This window comes from Carcharodon carcharias, chromosome 16, assembly GCF_017639515.1.
Source record: "Carcharodon carcharias isolate sCarCar2 chromosome 16, sCarCar2.pri, whole genome shotgun sequence".
Lineage (NCBI taxonomy): Eukaryota > Metazoa > Chordata > Chondrichthyes > Lamniformes > Lamnidae > Carcharodon > Carcharodon carcharias.
In genome coordinates, this window is record NC_054482.1 from 90,886,784 (window position 1) to 90,903,830 (window position 17,047).

The following is a 17,047-nucleotide window of genomic DNA, read 5'->3' on the forward strand; positions in this document are numbered from 1 at the left end:
TGTTAAAAGAAGCTTGGGAACATTTCTATCCTTACTAGTAGTGAGATTGTTGGCTGTTTCGCAAGATATAGAATTCTTTCAGCAATAATCACCTTTGATCCCTCAAACTCAATTTTAGCTTCTGGTCTTACATTTCCACATAGGTGCCAACCATTGGAAAGTTAGGATGCCAGCCTCCTTGTTTCAGAAGATAGTGTTTATCACACAATTTATTGGAGTCTTTCTTCCCACCTCTTGCCTTCTCTCCCTTCCATAGCAGGAAAATTACACATTCTAATTAGCTCTGATGTTGTTGCAATTAGCAAAAAAAAGAGCAGGCAAAGCTCTTTGATTTTTAGTGCAAGTGGAGAGCCATGTCTAGGAGTGGAATTAACCCACAAGGCCAGGATTTATGGTGATTAGAACAAAGCAGAATCAAAGACAAAAAAAAAAACACATTTATTGACTGCAAATCATTTCAACCTGTCTTATTTTCCTAAACAATCACAGCAAGCCATTTAAACTTCATGTTTGCTTGAACTAATACAGTCATTTTTCATAGATCAATACAATCAATTAATGTACAGACTCCTGAGGTGGTTGTAGTGTAGACTGTAGGTCTCTCAGATTAGACACAATGATTTCAAGAACTGTTCATTTAATGGATTAGGGATGGGGAGTGAGAAACTGTTCCATAAGGGTTTTTAAAGGTGGATTTTTTTTTTGCTGTGGAGATGCAACACAAAAATGTTATTCCACAAATCTGGTTAATTCAAAAAGAACAGTGCTTATAGCCAAGAAATATAAAGAGCTGTTAAATCGGTCTTGAGAAATTACTTATCCCTCACCCACTGCCAATCAGTTTTTATAGATCACTTTCACATAGTTGCAGCATCAAGTTATAGAGATGAACTACTCTTTCACCATCTCTGAAGGAAGAATCAATCCGACGATGGTGATCACTTGTAAAGCAGAGGTTGAAGAATAAAATGAAAATACACACAAGCCAATAGGTAACCTTCTTGTTTCCAAATTAACACACGAAAACAAGATTTGGCATCATTGAACTCTCAGACCGCATATTTAGAAATTGCAACAGTAAATACAACATTCTAGGTATAACTAGATCATATCTTAAACAGCATCAACTCTTATTTATTCTGAGCTAGGAAGGAAATCTCAAGGTTATTAAGTCATTTCACTGGGAAGAGATGCATTGAGATAATGCTTTAAAATTAGATAATGAAAGTAGTAAGGGAGATTGAAATAAACAAGCTAATTCGTATCAGTGAACTTATGACTGGAGGATACAATCAAAAAGCTCATGGGAATCAAGCAAGGTTAGAGGTTAGATTTTTCTCAAGGTGCAATAAAGGAAGTTCAATTTGTGGAGATGAGAAAATATTGCAAATAAGTTTGCTTAAGTATTGGAAAAATTACCATTGCCATTTAAGGTCCAATTGCATTAGAGATATGGAGTTTTATCAATCCAGACCAACTGTGATTAGGTGGTTCAGCATTAATGCCATCAGAAGGAATCGAAATCGGGTAGCAACAAGTTTAAAACTGCTGACAATAAGTGTCTACTGAGGGCAACTGATTGGATGAAGATGATCAACACAGTGATTAGCTCCAAGGAAGGAAATTGAAGTTGAAAAATTGAGCTCTCATTTATCCAAATGATGAACAACATTTGGGTTTATTAGCTTAATGGCCCAATCTCAGTTTGGTGGATTTTCCAGAAACCAACAAAATGCTTTGGAGTAATAGCTCGCGACAAAATGGAAAACGGCAAAGCATTTCCACAGCATTTCTAACCCCACTGTTTGGATTTAATTAAGATTCCCAAACTGCACATAGCAATTCAGGTCCAACCAGAGGGGGGAGGGGGATTAGACTGAGGGGGATTTTTTTTCTAAAACAGGGAAATTAAGCTGAAGGGGCAAAAACACAAACCGGATGCTACTAGAAAATTGCAGAACCAAGGTAAAAAAAAAAGTAGTTTAGAAAGTTTAAGCTTACTGTTCCCTGGAGAAGGAAATGAAAGTATCAGAGTTATACCGGCTAACTACATTATATGGCTATAATCATCACTGCATTCTTTTCCTCAGTCAAGTAAATTTAGATACAAATTTCCCTTTTGTTCACAGACTCAAAAGGGCTTTCAAAGGTACTTCTAATTCCCTTAAAAATAAGAAAAGAAAGCAGCCTAAGATTCTCACTGGTGCACTCTCCTTTCAGTTTAAGGCGCAACAAGACTTTCAGAACACATGCAATTAGCAACTGGGATGTGTTTTGTGGTTCTTTCCATCTTGCTCTTAAATTCACCACCTACTTTTTTAAAATAACATCAGGCTGTTCAGTTCTATTATTCCCCCAAGCTAAACCAACAGCAACAGATGGCACTGATTGAACCAAATAAATATACAAAACTAGTCAACTCCCAAATAGTCTACTGCATTAATTTGTAGCTGGTTCAACCTTTGCAAACAACTTTACATTATGAAAATAAATCAGGCCCAGATGAAAACTCAATCATGGCTTCAATCTTGATCAGTAACCTTTTGTGGCATTTTTGTCCAATGTCTGTTTCTACAGTCTACACCAAACCAATAAAGAAATTGAAAGGAACATTTTACATTGCAATTAAGTTTAAGAATATTGGAATAAAATTTAATAATTGATTGAATAAACAAATATAATTTGTGGCACAGGTAAAAACAGCACAGAAGTCCATCTGGTACATGAGGTTCACATTAGATCGGCACACATTTGGAAGGGTGAAGTTTGAGTTGGTAGTGGGGGCAGGGAAAATGGGAACAGTTTTATTTTCTTTCACTTTTCAAATATATTTGGCCTTTAATAAATCATGTGCTACTTAATCACTAATACTTAGCCATTCAAGGGACTCAATATTCTATTTACTTCCATTGCAAACACTGAATAAACTGCTATATTTAGCAGGGAAAAAAAACTTTTAAAAAACCTTGTGTCTAATCATTTGAGCCAACCTATAGTCTTAAGACATCCCTATAAATACAGATAAGAGTTTTAACTCCAAGCACCGGTGATGGCCCTGGTTTTGGGCTAATGACTGGATATCGTGAAAACCCATTCACACCTTCCAGAACTTCATAGCCTGTGTACTGAGGGAATGCTTCTATGTCTATGAAGAGCCATGCGTCAATCAATCTTACTGTACAATAAGTTAGTACATTGTGTTCAACAGACCAGTATGCAATAGGTTTCATTTGATAGTCTAATGCAGATGTTAATGAAATTTACCAAAGAGAGACCAGCAATATTAAAACATAAATGCATTTCTCATTCTGAACATGGATGTTAGTGTCAAAATCTAACCCAAAGATATTTTTTGCAATCCTATTTCTAGCCCACTGAAGACTCCCTTAAAGGCATTCCATGATCCAGATTAGTCTGCACTTTACAATGCAGCAGGAGTCCGAAGCAAGACCAAAGAATGCTTGAAAACAGCTTTGTTGAAATCCCAAGATATTCGATATTTTGATTCCATGGGAGTGTTGTTAATGAGGTACCCTTGGTGATGAAGAGTAGTTTTGTTGCTAGAGGGATTAGAACTCAGCTTGCGCCTCAACTGCTTTCATGTATCTACAATAGAACCAGATATGAAAACCAATCTGTCCCAATGGCTTCCATAGGTGAAGTTCTGAACAGTTTCTGTAATGACAGTCATTTTATTCCATAATTGCACGGTACAGAGATGGCTCAACATAGTCCCCGCGATACCTGGAGTTCAAAACTCGCTGTCGCTTTGACACAGGTGCAACCTCTTCTTCTGCAAAAATTCCAGTGAAGCGCATGTCTGATGCGACAGACTGTAAAACAAAACACAAGACATGCTTTTTAAAACTTAATGTGAAATTGTTATTAACAAAAAGCCATGTAACACCAATGGCTATTTATGGCAGAGAGTTTCAAACTTTTATCACCCTTTGAATATAAAAATGTTTCCTAATTTCACTTGTGAAAGGTCGGACTCTAATTTTTAGACAACTCCTATTAGACTCTCCAACCAGTGGATATAGTTCCTCTCTACCCTAACAATTTCCATTAAAATCTTGAAAACAGTGATCAAATCACCCATTAACTTTCTAAATTTCAAAGAAAACAAAATAGAGTTTGTGCAATTCTTCTTCATAAATGTAATGTTTGGTGTCATTCTAAATCTACACTGTACTCCCTCCAACACCAATACACCCATCTTAAGATGAGGTGCACAGAACAAGTGTGCTCCTTTCTATAGTTGAAGCATGACTTCTATCCTTTTGTATTCTCGTCCTCAAGATATAAAGGCCAGAATTCCAACAGCGTTTTTAAAAATGATTTTCTGTTGCTGGTCATGACATTTTACTGATCTATTTATCCAGACTCCCAATTTTCTAAACATATCAATAATTTGCCTTCAATTCCTGATAGAACATTCAAGTTAACTACTTTATTCACCTCTTCAAAAATTAGGCTCATCAGGCATGACCCGCCCTATACAAATACATTCTGGATCTTTCTTTGATCAGCTGAAGGATTTCAGGTGTTTAGTGACCCAACATTTAATTCTACACTGTAAATCTTTCTAACAACAGACGGTAGGCTAACTGGTCTATAATTCTGTTTTTCATCTCTCATCTTTCTTAAATAGCACAGTCACATTTCCAATCCAAAGGAATGGCTCCTGAATTGAGACAACATTGGAAGACTATAGTTAGGGCATCCGAAAGGTTCTCACCTACTTCCTCAAAAACACTGAGATAGAACCTATCTGATGCTGGGGATTTGTTACTCTTTAATGCTATTATTTTCTTCATTAGTTGTTTTGCATATGTTAACTTTGACGGTTCCCATCAGATTCAACATTAGTTTCCTTGGAGTTTCTGACATACTTACTTTCCTGTATTGAAGAGACTGATGCAAAAGTAATATTCAGCATGTCTGCCATTTCCTTATGTTTGTTGACAATAATCAGCATACCAGCTTGCAAGGGGCCTAGATTGCGTCTGACCACCCCCTTTTTCCTAATATAGTTGTACAAACTATGTTGATTGTGTTATTCCTTGCAAATCTTTTCTCATTTCTCGCTTTTTGTAGCTCTTACCATCTGTTTTTTCACCCTTTGCTATTCTTTGCATATTTACCAGCAGCCAGAACGTGTGCCATTTTGGTACTTTTGAATTATTTGTCTTGTAGTTTTATCTGGTCTCTTACCTAGTTATTCATGGCTGCTTTTTTTTTTAGGCAAGTAGAGCCCTTGCCCCATAGGATTATAAAGAGTTCAAGTTCGGGGGGGGTGGGGCCAGGCGGTGGATGGCGGGGGAGAGGGAGAGGGGGGTGGATGGCGGGGGAGAGGGAGGGGGCGGATGGTGGGGAGAGAGAGAGATGGATGGCGGGGGAGAGAGAGACGGATGGCGGGGGAGAGAGAGACGGATGGCGGGGGAGAGAGAGACGGATGGCGGGGGAGAGAGAGACGGATGGCGGGGGAGAGAGAGACGGATGGCGGGGGAGAGAGAGGGGGTGGATGGTGGGGAGAGAGAGAGACGGATGGCGGGGGAGAGAGAGGGGGTGGATGGCGGGGGAGAGAGAGGGGGTGGATGGCGGGGGAGAGAGAGGGGGTGGATGGCGGGGAGAGAGAGGGGGTGGATGGCGGGGAGAGAGAGAGATGGATGGCGGGGGAGGGGGGGGTGGATGGTGGGAGAGAGAGAGGGACGGATGGCAGGGGAGAGAGAGAGACGGATGGCGGGGGAGAGGGAGGGGGTGGATGGCGGGGGAGAGGGGGAGGGGGTGGATGGCGGGGGAGAGGGAGGGACGGATGGCGGGAGAGAGAGAGACGGATGGAAGGCAGGGGGAGAGAGAGAGACGGATGGCGGGGGAGAGGGAGGGGGTGGATGGCGGGGAGAGAGAGGGACGGATGGCGGGGGAGAGAGAGGGATGGAAGGCAGGGGGAGAGAGAGAGACAGAGGGACTAGGACAAATATAGCATCTTACACCTCAGTACAACCGATAGTACGTCATAGTGAATTAAGGACTTTTTTTTAAATGAACTGCAATCTCTGTTGTAATGTAGACAATTTGGCAGCCCATTCACACACAGCAGGGTCCCATATACAGCAGTGACAATGACCAATTTTTTTAAAGTAATGTTGATTGTTACTGAAAGAACAAAGAAATTCTCCATTTACGCAGTCATCATTTAGCCTTTGACCAACAAAGACAGATTATCTGATTATTTATATTATTTTTGCGAGATCTTCCTGTGTGCAATTATTTGATGTATTTCCTACATTATAATATTTTCATATAATCTAACTCCTTTAGCAATTCTTCAAAGTTTGGTATCTATTTCAACTTGCTGATACTTGGCTCAAGTTGAAAACAACAAAGGGGATCCCAAAGATTTAGAGAAATCCATGAGTGCACAGTATAAGCCAGCAAGCCTCAAGCAAAACTAGAGGTACAAACTACTCTCTAAACTACTGGATATTTGGTATTTTTACCTTGTTTTGTTTGTTACACATTTGGCAAGCTTAACAAAAATAAAGTTAACCTACAGGTTATATATTTTCTATTAACAACATGTGCTGGAACCTTGGGCATAGCTAATGAAAAATGTTGCAGCAGTTACTCACTTCCTGCAGGGGGCTACATAAATTGAGTCAGATCCATAATAGTGTCAGCTGTACTCTGGGTGGCTGGTATGCCACAGTTTTCAAAGGAAACTAAGCCCTGATCAATCTTTGCTTGGTTTAAATTACAGCAGTAACTGAATGACAACATACTAACCAGCCTGGACTTGACTTTTTTGGGGAGTTCCTCGTTAAGAGTGTACACATCCTCTCTCTTCACCATCAGTTGGGATGCATCTTCAAACTCCACCTGAATGAATAAGCAAAGCATGGTCAGGTGTGCACTGGGAACTGAAGATAGGACAAATTAATTTGAACTTTAGCCCAAGGAGTGACAAGATAGAACAAAGAAATTGAAGGAGTAGGCCATTCAGTAATTCAAGCCTACTCTGCTTTCAAGATAATGCTGATCTTTTACCTCAACTTTACCTTCTCACACTATCCCCATAATGCCTTTGCATCCAAAAATCTATCATTTCATGACTGAGTATGCACAGCTTTCTAGGGTAGAGAACTCCAAAGATTCACAACGTTTTGAATGAAGATATCAAGAAAAAGCTGGATACTGTAAAGGCTATGGGACCTGACAATATTCTGGCAATAGTACTGAAGACTTGTGGAAAATTGTCCAGATATGTCCTGTACACAAAAATCAGGACAAATCCAACCTGGCAATTACCGCTCCATCAGTCTCTCTCAATCATCAGTAAAGTGACAGAAGGGGTCATCAACAGTGCTATCAAGTGACATGTGCCCAGCAATAACCTGCTCACGGACTCTCAGTTTGGATTCTGCCAGGGCCACTCAGCTCCTGACCTCATTACAGCCTTGGTTCAAACATGGACAAAAGAGCTGAACTCCAGAGGTGAGATGAGAGCGACTGCCTTTGACATCAAGGCCACGTTTGATGTGGCATCAAGGAGGCCTAGCAAAACTGGAGTCAATGGGAATTGGGGAAAAACTCCATTGGTTGGAGTTATATCCAGCACAACGGAAGATGATTGTGGTTGTTGGAGGTCAATCATCTCAGTTCCAGGGCATCACTGCAGGAGTTCCTCAGGGGAGTGTCCTCAGCCCAACCATCTTCAGCTGCTTCATCAATGACCTTGTTTCCATCATAAGGTCAGAAGTGTGGATGTTTAGCACCATTTGCAACTCCTCAGATCCATGTCCTAATGCAGCAAGACCTGGGCAATATCTAAGCTTGGGCTAACAAGCAGCAGTAACATTCACACTACACAAGTGCCAGGCAATGACCATCTCCAAATAAGAGAGAATCTAACCATAGCCCCTTGACATTCAATGGCATTACTATCACTGAGTCCCCCACTATCATCATCCTGGGGGTTATCATTCACCAGAAACTAAACTGGACTAGCTATATAAATATTGTGGCTACAAGAGCAGGTCAGAGGCTAAAGAATCCTGCAGTGATTAGCTCACCTCCTGACTCCCCAAAGCCTGTCCACCATCTACAAGGCACAAGTCAGAGGAGTGTAATGGAACACTCTCCATTTGCCTGGATGAGTGCAGCTCCAACAACACTCAACAAGCTTGACACCATCCAGGGCAAAGCAGCCCGCTTGATTGGCACCACATCCGCAAACATTCACTCCCTCCACCACCGAAGCACAGTGGCAGCAGTATGCGCCATCTACAAGATGCACTACAGAAACTCACCAAGGCTCCTTTGAAAGCACCTTCCAAAAATGCAGCCTCTATCACCTGGATGGACAAGGGGAGCAGATGCATGGGAACACCCCCACCTGCAAGTCCTCGCCTAGCCACAATAACCTGACTTGGAACTACATAGTCATTCGTTCATTGTCACTGGGCTAAAATCCTGGAATTCCAAAACAGCCCAGAGTCTATTTACACCACATTGAAGGTGGCTCACCATTGAAGGATTCTGCTTCAAACACCATGAAGTAGGCTTCCAGTCTGAAGAATGGTAACAGTGAGTCTTTATTAACAACTCATAACTATGTACAAATTGATAGTAGAAGGTATAGGTATGGAGCTGACCCCACTCTAGGTCTTAACCCAACTGTGTCCATTTCCAGACTGACCCTGGCTCTGGGTCAGGTGTCTTCCTACATCGCTGTGGGTGGTACTGTACTCAGTCTCATATTAACCCTGTATGTACCAGACAAGGGCAGCAGATGCATGGGGACACCACCACCTTGAAGTTACCCTCCAAGCCACACACCACCCTGACTTGGAAATATGTCGCATTTCTTCACTGTCGCTGGGTCAAAATCCTAGAACTCCTTCACTAACAGCACTGTGGGTATACCTACACCCACATGGACTGCAACGGTTCAAATAGGCAGCTCACCACCATCTTCTCAAAGAGAATTAGGGATAGGGAATAAACGCTGGCCTAGCTAGCGACCCTCCGATACCATGAGTCAATTAAAAAAAATTGCAGTAAAACCTCTCTACTCTTGTACTCCAATCCCAATGTAATAAAGGGTTTGGTTGGTTGTTGTATATGTAAACTTCCTGTAGTTCATGTACAAAGACAAAATAAATAGATAGATACCTAGATATAGAAAATCACATGCATTTTGCATACTTTGACTTTGAATGCTGTTTGCGTACCAACTTTCTGTATGAAGGACCAAGACTTTAAAAAAAAAACTATGGAAAACCTGTATTTTGAAGAGACCTCATTCCCTTTGGTCAAGATTTTGAGTAAACTAGTCAATTGCTCCGAGTTCAGCACCAAATGTAAACATTATAGGTGATGGACTGGGCATTACAGAACCAATCATCTGGAGCTGTATAGGAGGAATCTTTGACATACGAGACTGAATTATTTAACAGTAACGAGTAGCCAAGGGAAAAAAATTTTTGATGACTATCAGCAATCTAAACACATGTAGACAATACCCTGGTTGCACATCAACCACAGCAAGCCCTCACTTTCATTCATACTGCCTAAAGTCATATCGTACCAATGTCGTTTATGCATATCATTTTTTTTTGATTTATGTTGCCATTTTTGATTTTACATTGTCTGCACTCTGGCCCCACCCTCTCCACGCAGAACTCAGGGCCAGCCACCACCACATTCTGTTGTCGGAGCAGCCACCGCAGTCACCAGAGGTGCAGGCTGCGGGGAGAGAGTGAGTCCTGAGATCCGGGAGCAGAAGCGTAGGCAGGGCAGGACAGGACAGCTCCTGGCCACCAATTTGGTGATGAATCCTGAGTAATCTGAGTGGTGGGGGGGGGGGCGCGTGGCAGGTAGCGAGGAGAGGGCCCACCCAGGCTTCTGCCCTGTTGACTCACTGCATGGCTCCACCAGCTCCAATCAACATCCCCACCTGGCTTCATCCATGGCACCCCACGGGACGGAGGCTCAGCCCCTGCAAACTGTCAAGATGGGGTCCAGGCTCTGGAGACAAAGACACGGAGACAGAGTGGGAAAAGAGGGGGTGGGGTGGGCCAAGTGAGCAGACAAGGGACTGAGAAAGGAAAGCATGCAAAAAATTAAGCTAAGCTGTCTTTCAGCAGTGCAGTGAGTGAGACACAGAAGCTGCACTACTCAGAGCTTGTTTGGACAATTTAGTGTTATCTAATTTCAATCTATACAGTATTTCTGTTATATTCAGTGATTTCTATTTTTTTTGCAAGTTATTCCAGTTAAGAGAGTGCACAGTGTTGCACATGTACAGTACAGTACTTTGACTTGTACACTGTTTTTCTGGGCAAGAAATGTCTGAAGGAACATAGCTCTAGCTTCAGCATTGATTCCTATGGGAACTCATGATTTACATGAAGTTATTTCACTTAGCAAGTCTTGATTTTCAGAAACGCAACCACAACTTTAAGTGAGGACCTACTGTACTTAAAATGATTAACCAAAATTCAGTTTTGCAGCTTGGAGTGTAATCGTGATCTAAGCGACTAGTTTGGATTAGACACATCGAGTATTCTGCAGTAACCACACTAAGCTCACAGGGACACACAGAGTTCAGGGTTATCACTGTGTACACAATACATTGTGAATGGTTTCTTACCTGGTAGAGCTGTATAACATGTGATGCTACAAATTGGGCTCCATATACTAGCCCATCGGTCCATCTGACTTGTACCACCTCTCCCCCTTCAGGGGGTCCCAAACGAAGGCAGTCCCGGCTCTGAAAATCAGAAATAAATTAAAGAATCAGAAATTTCGACTTGTGATCTGAGCAGTCAAAGTTATTCTTTAGAACAATGTCAATTTATTAACAACAGGTAAGAAGGTATTATAATGCAATATATTTGATACAAGGCATTTTTCAGTGGGAAAAACATCAAAACATAATTTCAATGGCATTGCAACAAAAAGGCATAGTCAGATTGGAAAAATAGGCAAGTATATTTAATTCACAAATACCATGTTCATTAGGGTAGCAGGGGGACTGAGAAAGATCACCCTCATATCTATGAAAAGGGTGTATTGGTTATCCACTTTAGTATGCTATTTAGTGTAGTCTTACGATTAACACAAAACTGGGTGGAAGAACAACAGATTGCTGATTAGGACTAAGCTTAATAAACTCCCAACATTCATTCTGTGATATCAGGCAAACTTTCAGTAACCAGCTGGAGATCCAGATTTATTATAGTGAAGATTTGAGAATTGTGTTGAGAACTGTGAAAAAAGCTTCACATGCAACTTGACAGTACTATTATTTTCAGTCAAGTTTTTTTTTTGTTAAGGAAACAAAATCTCCACCTACCACAATGTCCTCTGGATACAAATTGTCACTGAAGGAACCATCATCAAAATTCACTTCATAGAATGTTTCTTTACTCAATCCCACCACCTCACACTGGTAAAAGCGTCCATTCTTGTGCTTCGAGATGACCTTCTGCCCAATTTCAATATCATTCAAAGCTAATTTGGCACGCTGTGAAAAAAAAAATCATCAGAATCTTATATAAGAATTTCACTGATATTAACTATTCTGAAAAAGAAAATATCCAATATCAGATAAAGCTACTTTGGATGCCATGTTAATAAAATGCAAGACAACGGAACAGCATTTGCCAGAGCCTTTAGTCAGACTTGTCCCAGGTTCTCCAGCTGAAAATAAGAAATAGCTACAGTAAACCACTTCTGCTCCACTGAGTCTGCTCTACCATTCAATACAGTAAGGCCGCTCCACTTTAATGTAGGTTATTCCTTAGGACCTCTGTTTCGCTTTTACTTGTCTGCACTCTGTACACCCCCACCCTCCACAACCGCACCCCCCCACCCCGCTGCCAATGTTTTATATTCCCAAACCAGCAGAAACAAACAATCTCTCAGCATCCACCCTATCAAGCCTCTTCAGAATCTTGTGTTTCAATGAGCTCGCCTCTCATTCTTCTAAATTCCAGTGAATATATGCCCAATTTGTTCAGCCTCTCATCATAGGGCAGCCCTCTCATTCCCAGGAACAAATTTTGCCCACTAAGTTTCTGAAAGATGGAAGCTGGACATTTGCAAGCTGAGCAAACAGGTAACCAACAGGGTAATCTTCTTAACCAAGGAGAGTCAAGGACTAGGAAATAAACACAGAAGGATGAAAAAAGGTGAATTAAAGGGGATAAATTAATATCAAAATAGGTACAGAAGTAAGGAGAGGAAGAAAGGTTGGAATAAGGGACAGAAGGAAAGAAAAAGAACCAGAAAGAAGAAAAATTTGGATATTGTTAAAATCTAAAAAAATTAGGAGATTCACGTTTCAGGTAATTTTAGTGCCAGAGGGCATCTATACACTCTTAAAGACAATACTTAACTAGGTGGCCAAATTAATGGGCATTAAATGGAAAAATGCAGCAAGTTACAGAATCACAGGTGGTGGCCATTTGGCCTGTCAAGTCCATGTCAGTTCTCTATGCAAAACAAATTCAGCTAGTCTTACTCTCCTATAGCCCTGCAAAAATTTTCCCCTCTGATGCTCATCACTTTTGAAGGTTACAATTGAATCTGCCTCCGTTGCCCTTTCAGCCAGGGCATTCTGTTATTTGCAAAGCTAACAGTGGAGCAGAACAACTCGGACAGCAATATTTTAGTATTCACATTTAGCAGCACATCTAATTTTGCGGCTGAAGTTGCGATACTGTTTACCTATAAATAATGGTGAACGTCATTAGCCTTGCTAATATTTTGACAATAGATTCTGGTTTAATAATTTTCTGTAGAGGCCATTTACCCTACTAAATTATAAAGGACTCAAGTGCATTGGAATCGTTTTTAAAGATGATTGATTGCTTACACTAAGAACAATGTCTCTTATCTTCAATGCTGGTGAATGAGCAACTGGTACAACACAATATATTCTATAAATTGTATGCAATATGTTCATTACCATTCACAACTCCTCAGATACTGAAGCAGTCTACATGTCCAAATGCAGCAAGACCTGGACAACATTCAGGCCTGGGCTGTTCAGTGACAAGTAACATTCGTGCCACACAAGTGTCAGGCAATGACCATCTCCAACAGGAGAATTAACCACCTCCCTTTTATGGCATTGTGATTGCTGAATTCCCCATTATCAACATCCTGGGGGCTACTGGTCCAGTTCAGTTTCTGGTCAATGGTAACCCCCCCCAGCATGTTGATTGTGGGGGATTCAGCGATAGTACTGCCACTGAATATCATGGAGTGATGGTTAGATTCTCTCTTGGACTGGACAGTGCTGGGCACTTGTGTGGCACGTATGTTGTTATTTGCCACTTGTTAGCCCAAGCCTGAACAACGTCCAGGTCTTACTGCATTTGGATATGGGCCGCTTCAGTATCTGAGGAATTGTGACTGGTGCTGAATATTGTGCAGTCAGTAGCAATTCCCAATGACCCCCGTTTTGCTAGGGTTCCTTGATGCCACACTTGGTCAAATACTGCCTTGATGTCAAGGGCAGTCACTCTCACCTTACCTCGGGAGGTCAGGTCTTCTGTCCATGTTTGAACCAAGGCTGTAGTGAGGTCAGAAGCTGAATGACTCTGGTGGAATCTAAACTGAGAGTCAATGTGCAGGTAATTGCTAAGCACTGTTGATGACCCCTCAAGCATTTAAACAAGTGTGGCAACAAGGTGCCCTAGCAAAACTGGAGTCAATGGGAATCAGAAGGAAAACTCTCCGCTGGTTGCAGCCTTACCAAGCACAAAGCAAGATGGTTGTTGGCAGTCAATTATCTCAGTTCCACGACATCACTGCAGGAGTTCTTCAGGATAGTGTCCTAGGCCCAACCATCTTCAGCTGCTTCATCAATGACCTCTCTTTCATCATTAGGTCAGAGGTGGGGACTTTTGCTGATAATTGCACAATATTCAGCACTATTTACGGCTTCTCAGACACTGAAGCAGTCCATGTCCAAAATAATGCAGCAAGACCTGGACAATATTCAGGCTTGGGCTCACAAGTGGCAAGTAACATTTGCGCCGCACAAGTGGCAGGCAGTGAGCATCAATAAGCATCATCTAACCATTCACTCCCCATGACATTCAATGACATTACCATCACCGAATCCCCCACTATCAACATCCTGTGGTTACCATTGATCAGAACCTGTACTAGACTGGCCATATAAATACTGTGGCCACAAGAACAGGTCAGAGGCTAGGAATCCTATGGTGAGTAACTCATCTCCTGATTCCCCAAAGCCTGTCCACCACCTACAAGGCATAGGTCAGGAGTGTGCTGGAAAACTCTCCACTTGCCTGGATGAGTGCAGTTCCAACAACACTCAAGCAGCTTGGCACCATCCAAGACAAAAGAGCCAGCTTGATTGGCACCTCTTCCACAAACATTCACTCCCTTCCATCATGCCGCTTGATAGCACAGTTGACGACCCCTTCCACTACTTTACTGATGGAGAGTAGACAGATGAGGCGGTAATTGGCCAGGTTGGATTTGTTCTGCTTTGTGTACACAGGGCATATGTGGGCAATTTTCCACATGGCCGGGTAGATGCCAGTGTTGTAGCTGTACTGGAACAGCCTGGGTAGGAGTTCTGGAGCACAAGTCTTCTGTACTATTGCTGGAATATTGTCAGGGCCCATAGCCTTCAAAGTGTCCACAGCCTTCAGCTGTTTCTTGATATTATGTGGAGTGAACTGAATTGGCTGAAGACTAACATCTGAGATGTTGGGGATCTCCGGAGGAGGTCAAGATGGGTCATCCACTTGTCCCTTCTGGCTGAAGATTCTGGCAAATGATTCAGCCTTATCATTTGCACTGATGTGCTGGGCTCCCCCATCATTGAGGATGGGGATATTTGTGGAGCCTCCTCCTCCAGTGAGTTGCTTAATTGTCAACCACCATTCACGACTCCAATGTGGCAGGATTGATCCTTTGGTTGTGGGATCACTTAGCTTTATCACTTGCTGCTTATGCCGTTTGGCATGCAAGTAGTTCTGTGTTAAAGCTTCACCAGCTTGACAACTCATTTTTAAGTATGCCTGGTGCTGCTTGTGGCATGCCCTCATGCACTCTTCATTGAACCAAGGTTGATCCCCTGGCTTGATGGTAATGGTAGAGTGGGGGATATGCCGGGCCTGGAGGATACAGATTGTGTTCAAGTACAATTCTACTGCTGCGGATGGCCTACTGCGCTTCATGGAAGCTCGGTCTTGAGTTGCTAGATCTTTTCAAAATCTATCCCATTTAACACAGTGATAGTGCCACACAACACGATGGAGGGTATCTTCAATGTAAAGGCAGGACTTCATCTCCACAAGGACTGTGCGGTGGTCACTCCTGCCGATACCGTCATGGACAGATACACCTGCGGCAGGCAGGTGAAGATGAGGTAAAGTATGTTTTTCCCTCTTGTTGATTCCCTCACCACCTGCTGCAGACCCAGTCTAGCAGCTATGTTCTTTAGGACTCGGCCAGCTGGTCAGTAGTGGTGCTAGAGCCATTCTCGGTGATGGGCATTGAAGTCCACCACCCAGAGTACATTCTGTGCTTTTGCCACCCTCAGTGCTTCCTCCAAGGGATGTTCAATATGGAGGAGTACTGATTCATCAGCTGAGGGAGGGCAGTACGTGGTAATCAGCAGGAGGCTTTCTTGCTCATGTTTGACCTGATGCCATGAAATTTCATGGGGCTTAGAGTCGACGTTGAGGACTCCTAGGGCAACTACCTCCCGACTGTATAACACTGTTCCACCACCTCTGCAGGGTCTGTCCTGCTGGTGGGACAGGACATACCCAGGGATGGTGATGGAGGTGTCTGGGACATTATCTGTAAGGTATGATTCCGTGAGGATGACTATGTCAGGCTGTTGCTTGACTACTCAGAGAGCTCTCCGAATTTTGGCACTAGCCCTCATATGTTAGTAAGGAGGGCTTTGCAGGGTCAACAGAGCTGTGACTGCCGTTGTCATTTCCAGTGCTAAGGTCAATGCCGGGTGGTACGCCTGGCCTTTTTCCTTTTTTGAGACTTTGTTGTGGCTTGATACAACTGAGTGGCTTGCTAGGCCTTTTCAGAGGGTATTTAAGAGTCAACCACATTGCTATGGGTCTGGAGTCATATGTAGGCCAGATCAGGTAAGGACGGCAGATTTCCTTCCCTAAAGGGCAATGGTTTCATGGTCATCATTAGACTTTTAATTCCAGATTTGTATTCAATTCAAATTCCACCATTTGCCGTGGTGGCATTTAAACTCCAGAGCATCACCCTGGGTCTCTGGATTACTAGTCCAGCATACAATACCACTATGCCATTGCCTCCCCTATTGCCGTTCCTTCATTGCCGCTGGGTCAATATCCTGGAACACCCCCCTCACCTAACAGCACTGTGGGTGTAGCTAAACCACAAAGGCTGCAGCGGTTCAAGAAGGCAGCTCACCATCACCTTCTCAAGGTCAATAAGGGATGGGCAATAAATGCTGGTTTAGCCAGCAATGCCCACATCCCGTAAAAAGATTTTTAAAAATCCCCTTTACATTCTCTAGTGTTTACTGTTCTGCAGTGACCAGAACTCCAGCTGTATATCACACAAAAGTTAACATTTGCAACTTGGAAGTATCTGCATTTAATAATCATTATTGGCACAATCATCACTGAACACTAACATTTTCAATTAAACAGACTACCATTTCAAAATGTTTCATCTTCTCACTGAGCAACCTTATTTTACTCATCGCTTTCAGAGAGCCAACTTAAGTGTGCAGATGATATTTAACTCATATGTCATAAATGACCACGAAGGTAGTAACAGACTTCAGGAGGATGTAGGGACACTGGTGAAACAAATACATGCTTGGCCAGATGAAATTTAATCCAGAGAAGTAAGACATGACACATTTGGTAGGAAGAATGAGGAGAGACAATATGAGCTAAATTGTACCACTTTAAAGGGGGTGCAGTGGCAGAAAGACCTAGGAATGTATACACACAAAATCTTTGTAAGTGTCAGAGGAGTATGA

The 17,047-nt window shown here is 42.4% G+C and overlaps 1 protein-coding gene across 3 annotated transcripts in view; it reads right to left on the minus strand.

Annotated features, from left to right (window-relative positions):
* Positions 1-414: 414 nt before the first annotated feature.
* LOC121289047 (lysine-specific demethylase 4A-like) overlaps positions 415-17,047 on the minus strand; it is an 85,658-nt gene continuing 69,025 nt past the window's right edge. For all 3 annotated transcript variants that reach the window (XM_041207980.1, XM_041207981.1, XM_041207979.1), the window contains exons 19-22: positions 11,363-11,533; positions 10,658-10,777; positions 6,790-6,882; positions 415-3,833 (exon numbers count right to left, since the gene is read on the minus strand). In XM_041207980.1, the coding sequence (XP_041063914.1) occupies positions 3,693-3,833; positions 6,790-6,882; positions 10,658-10,777; positions 11,363-11,533 (525 nt within the window). In that variant the 3' untranslated portion in view covers positions 415-3,692. The remainder of the gene's footprint in view (positions 3,834-6,789; positions 6,883-10,657; positions 10,778-11,362; positions 11,534-17,047) is intronic.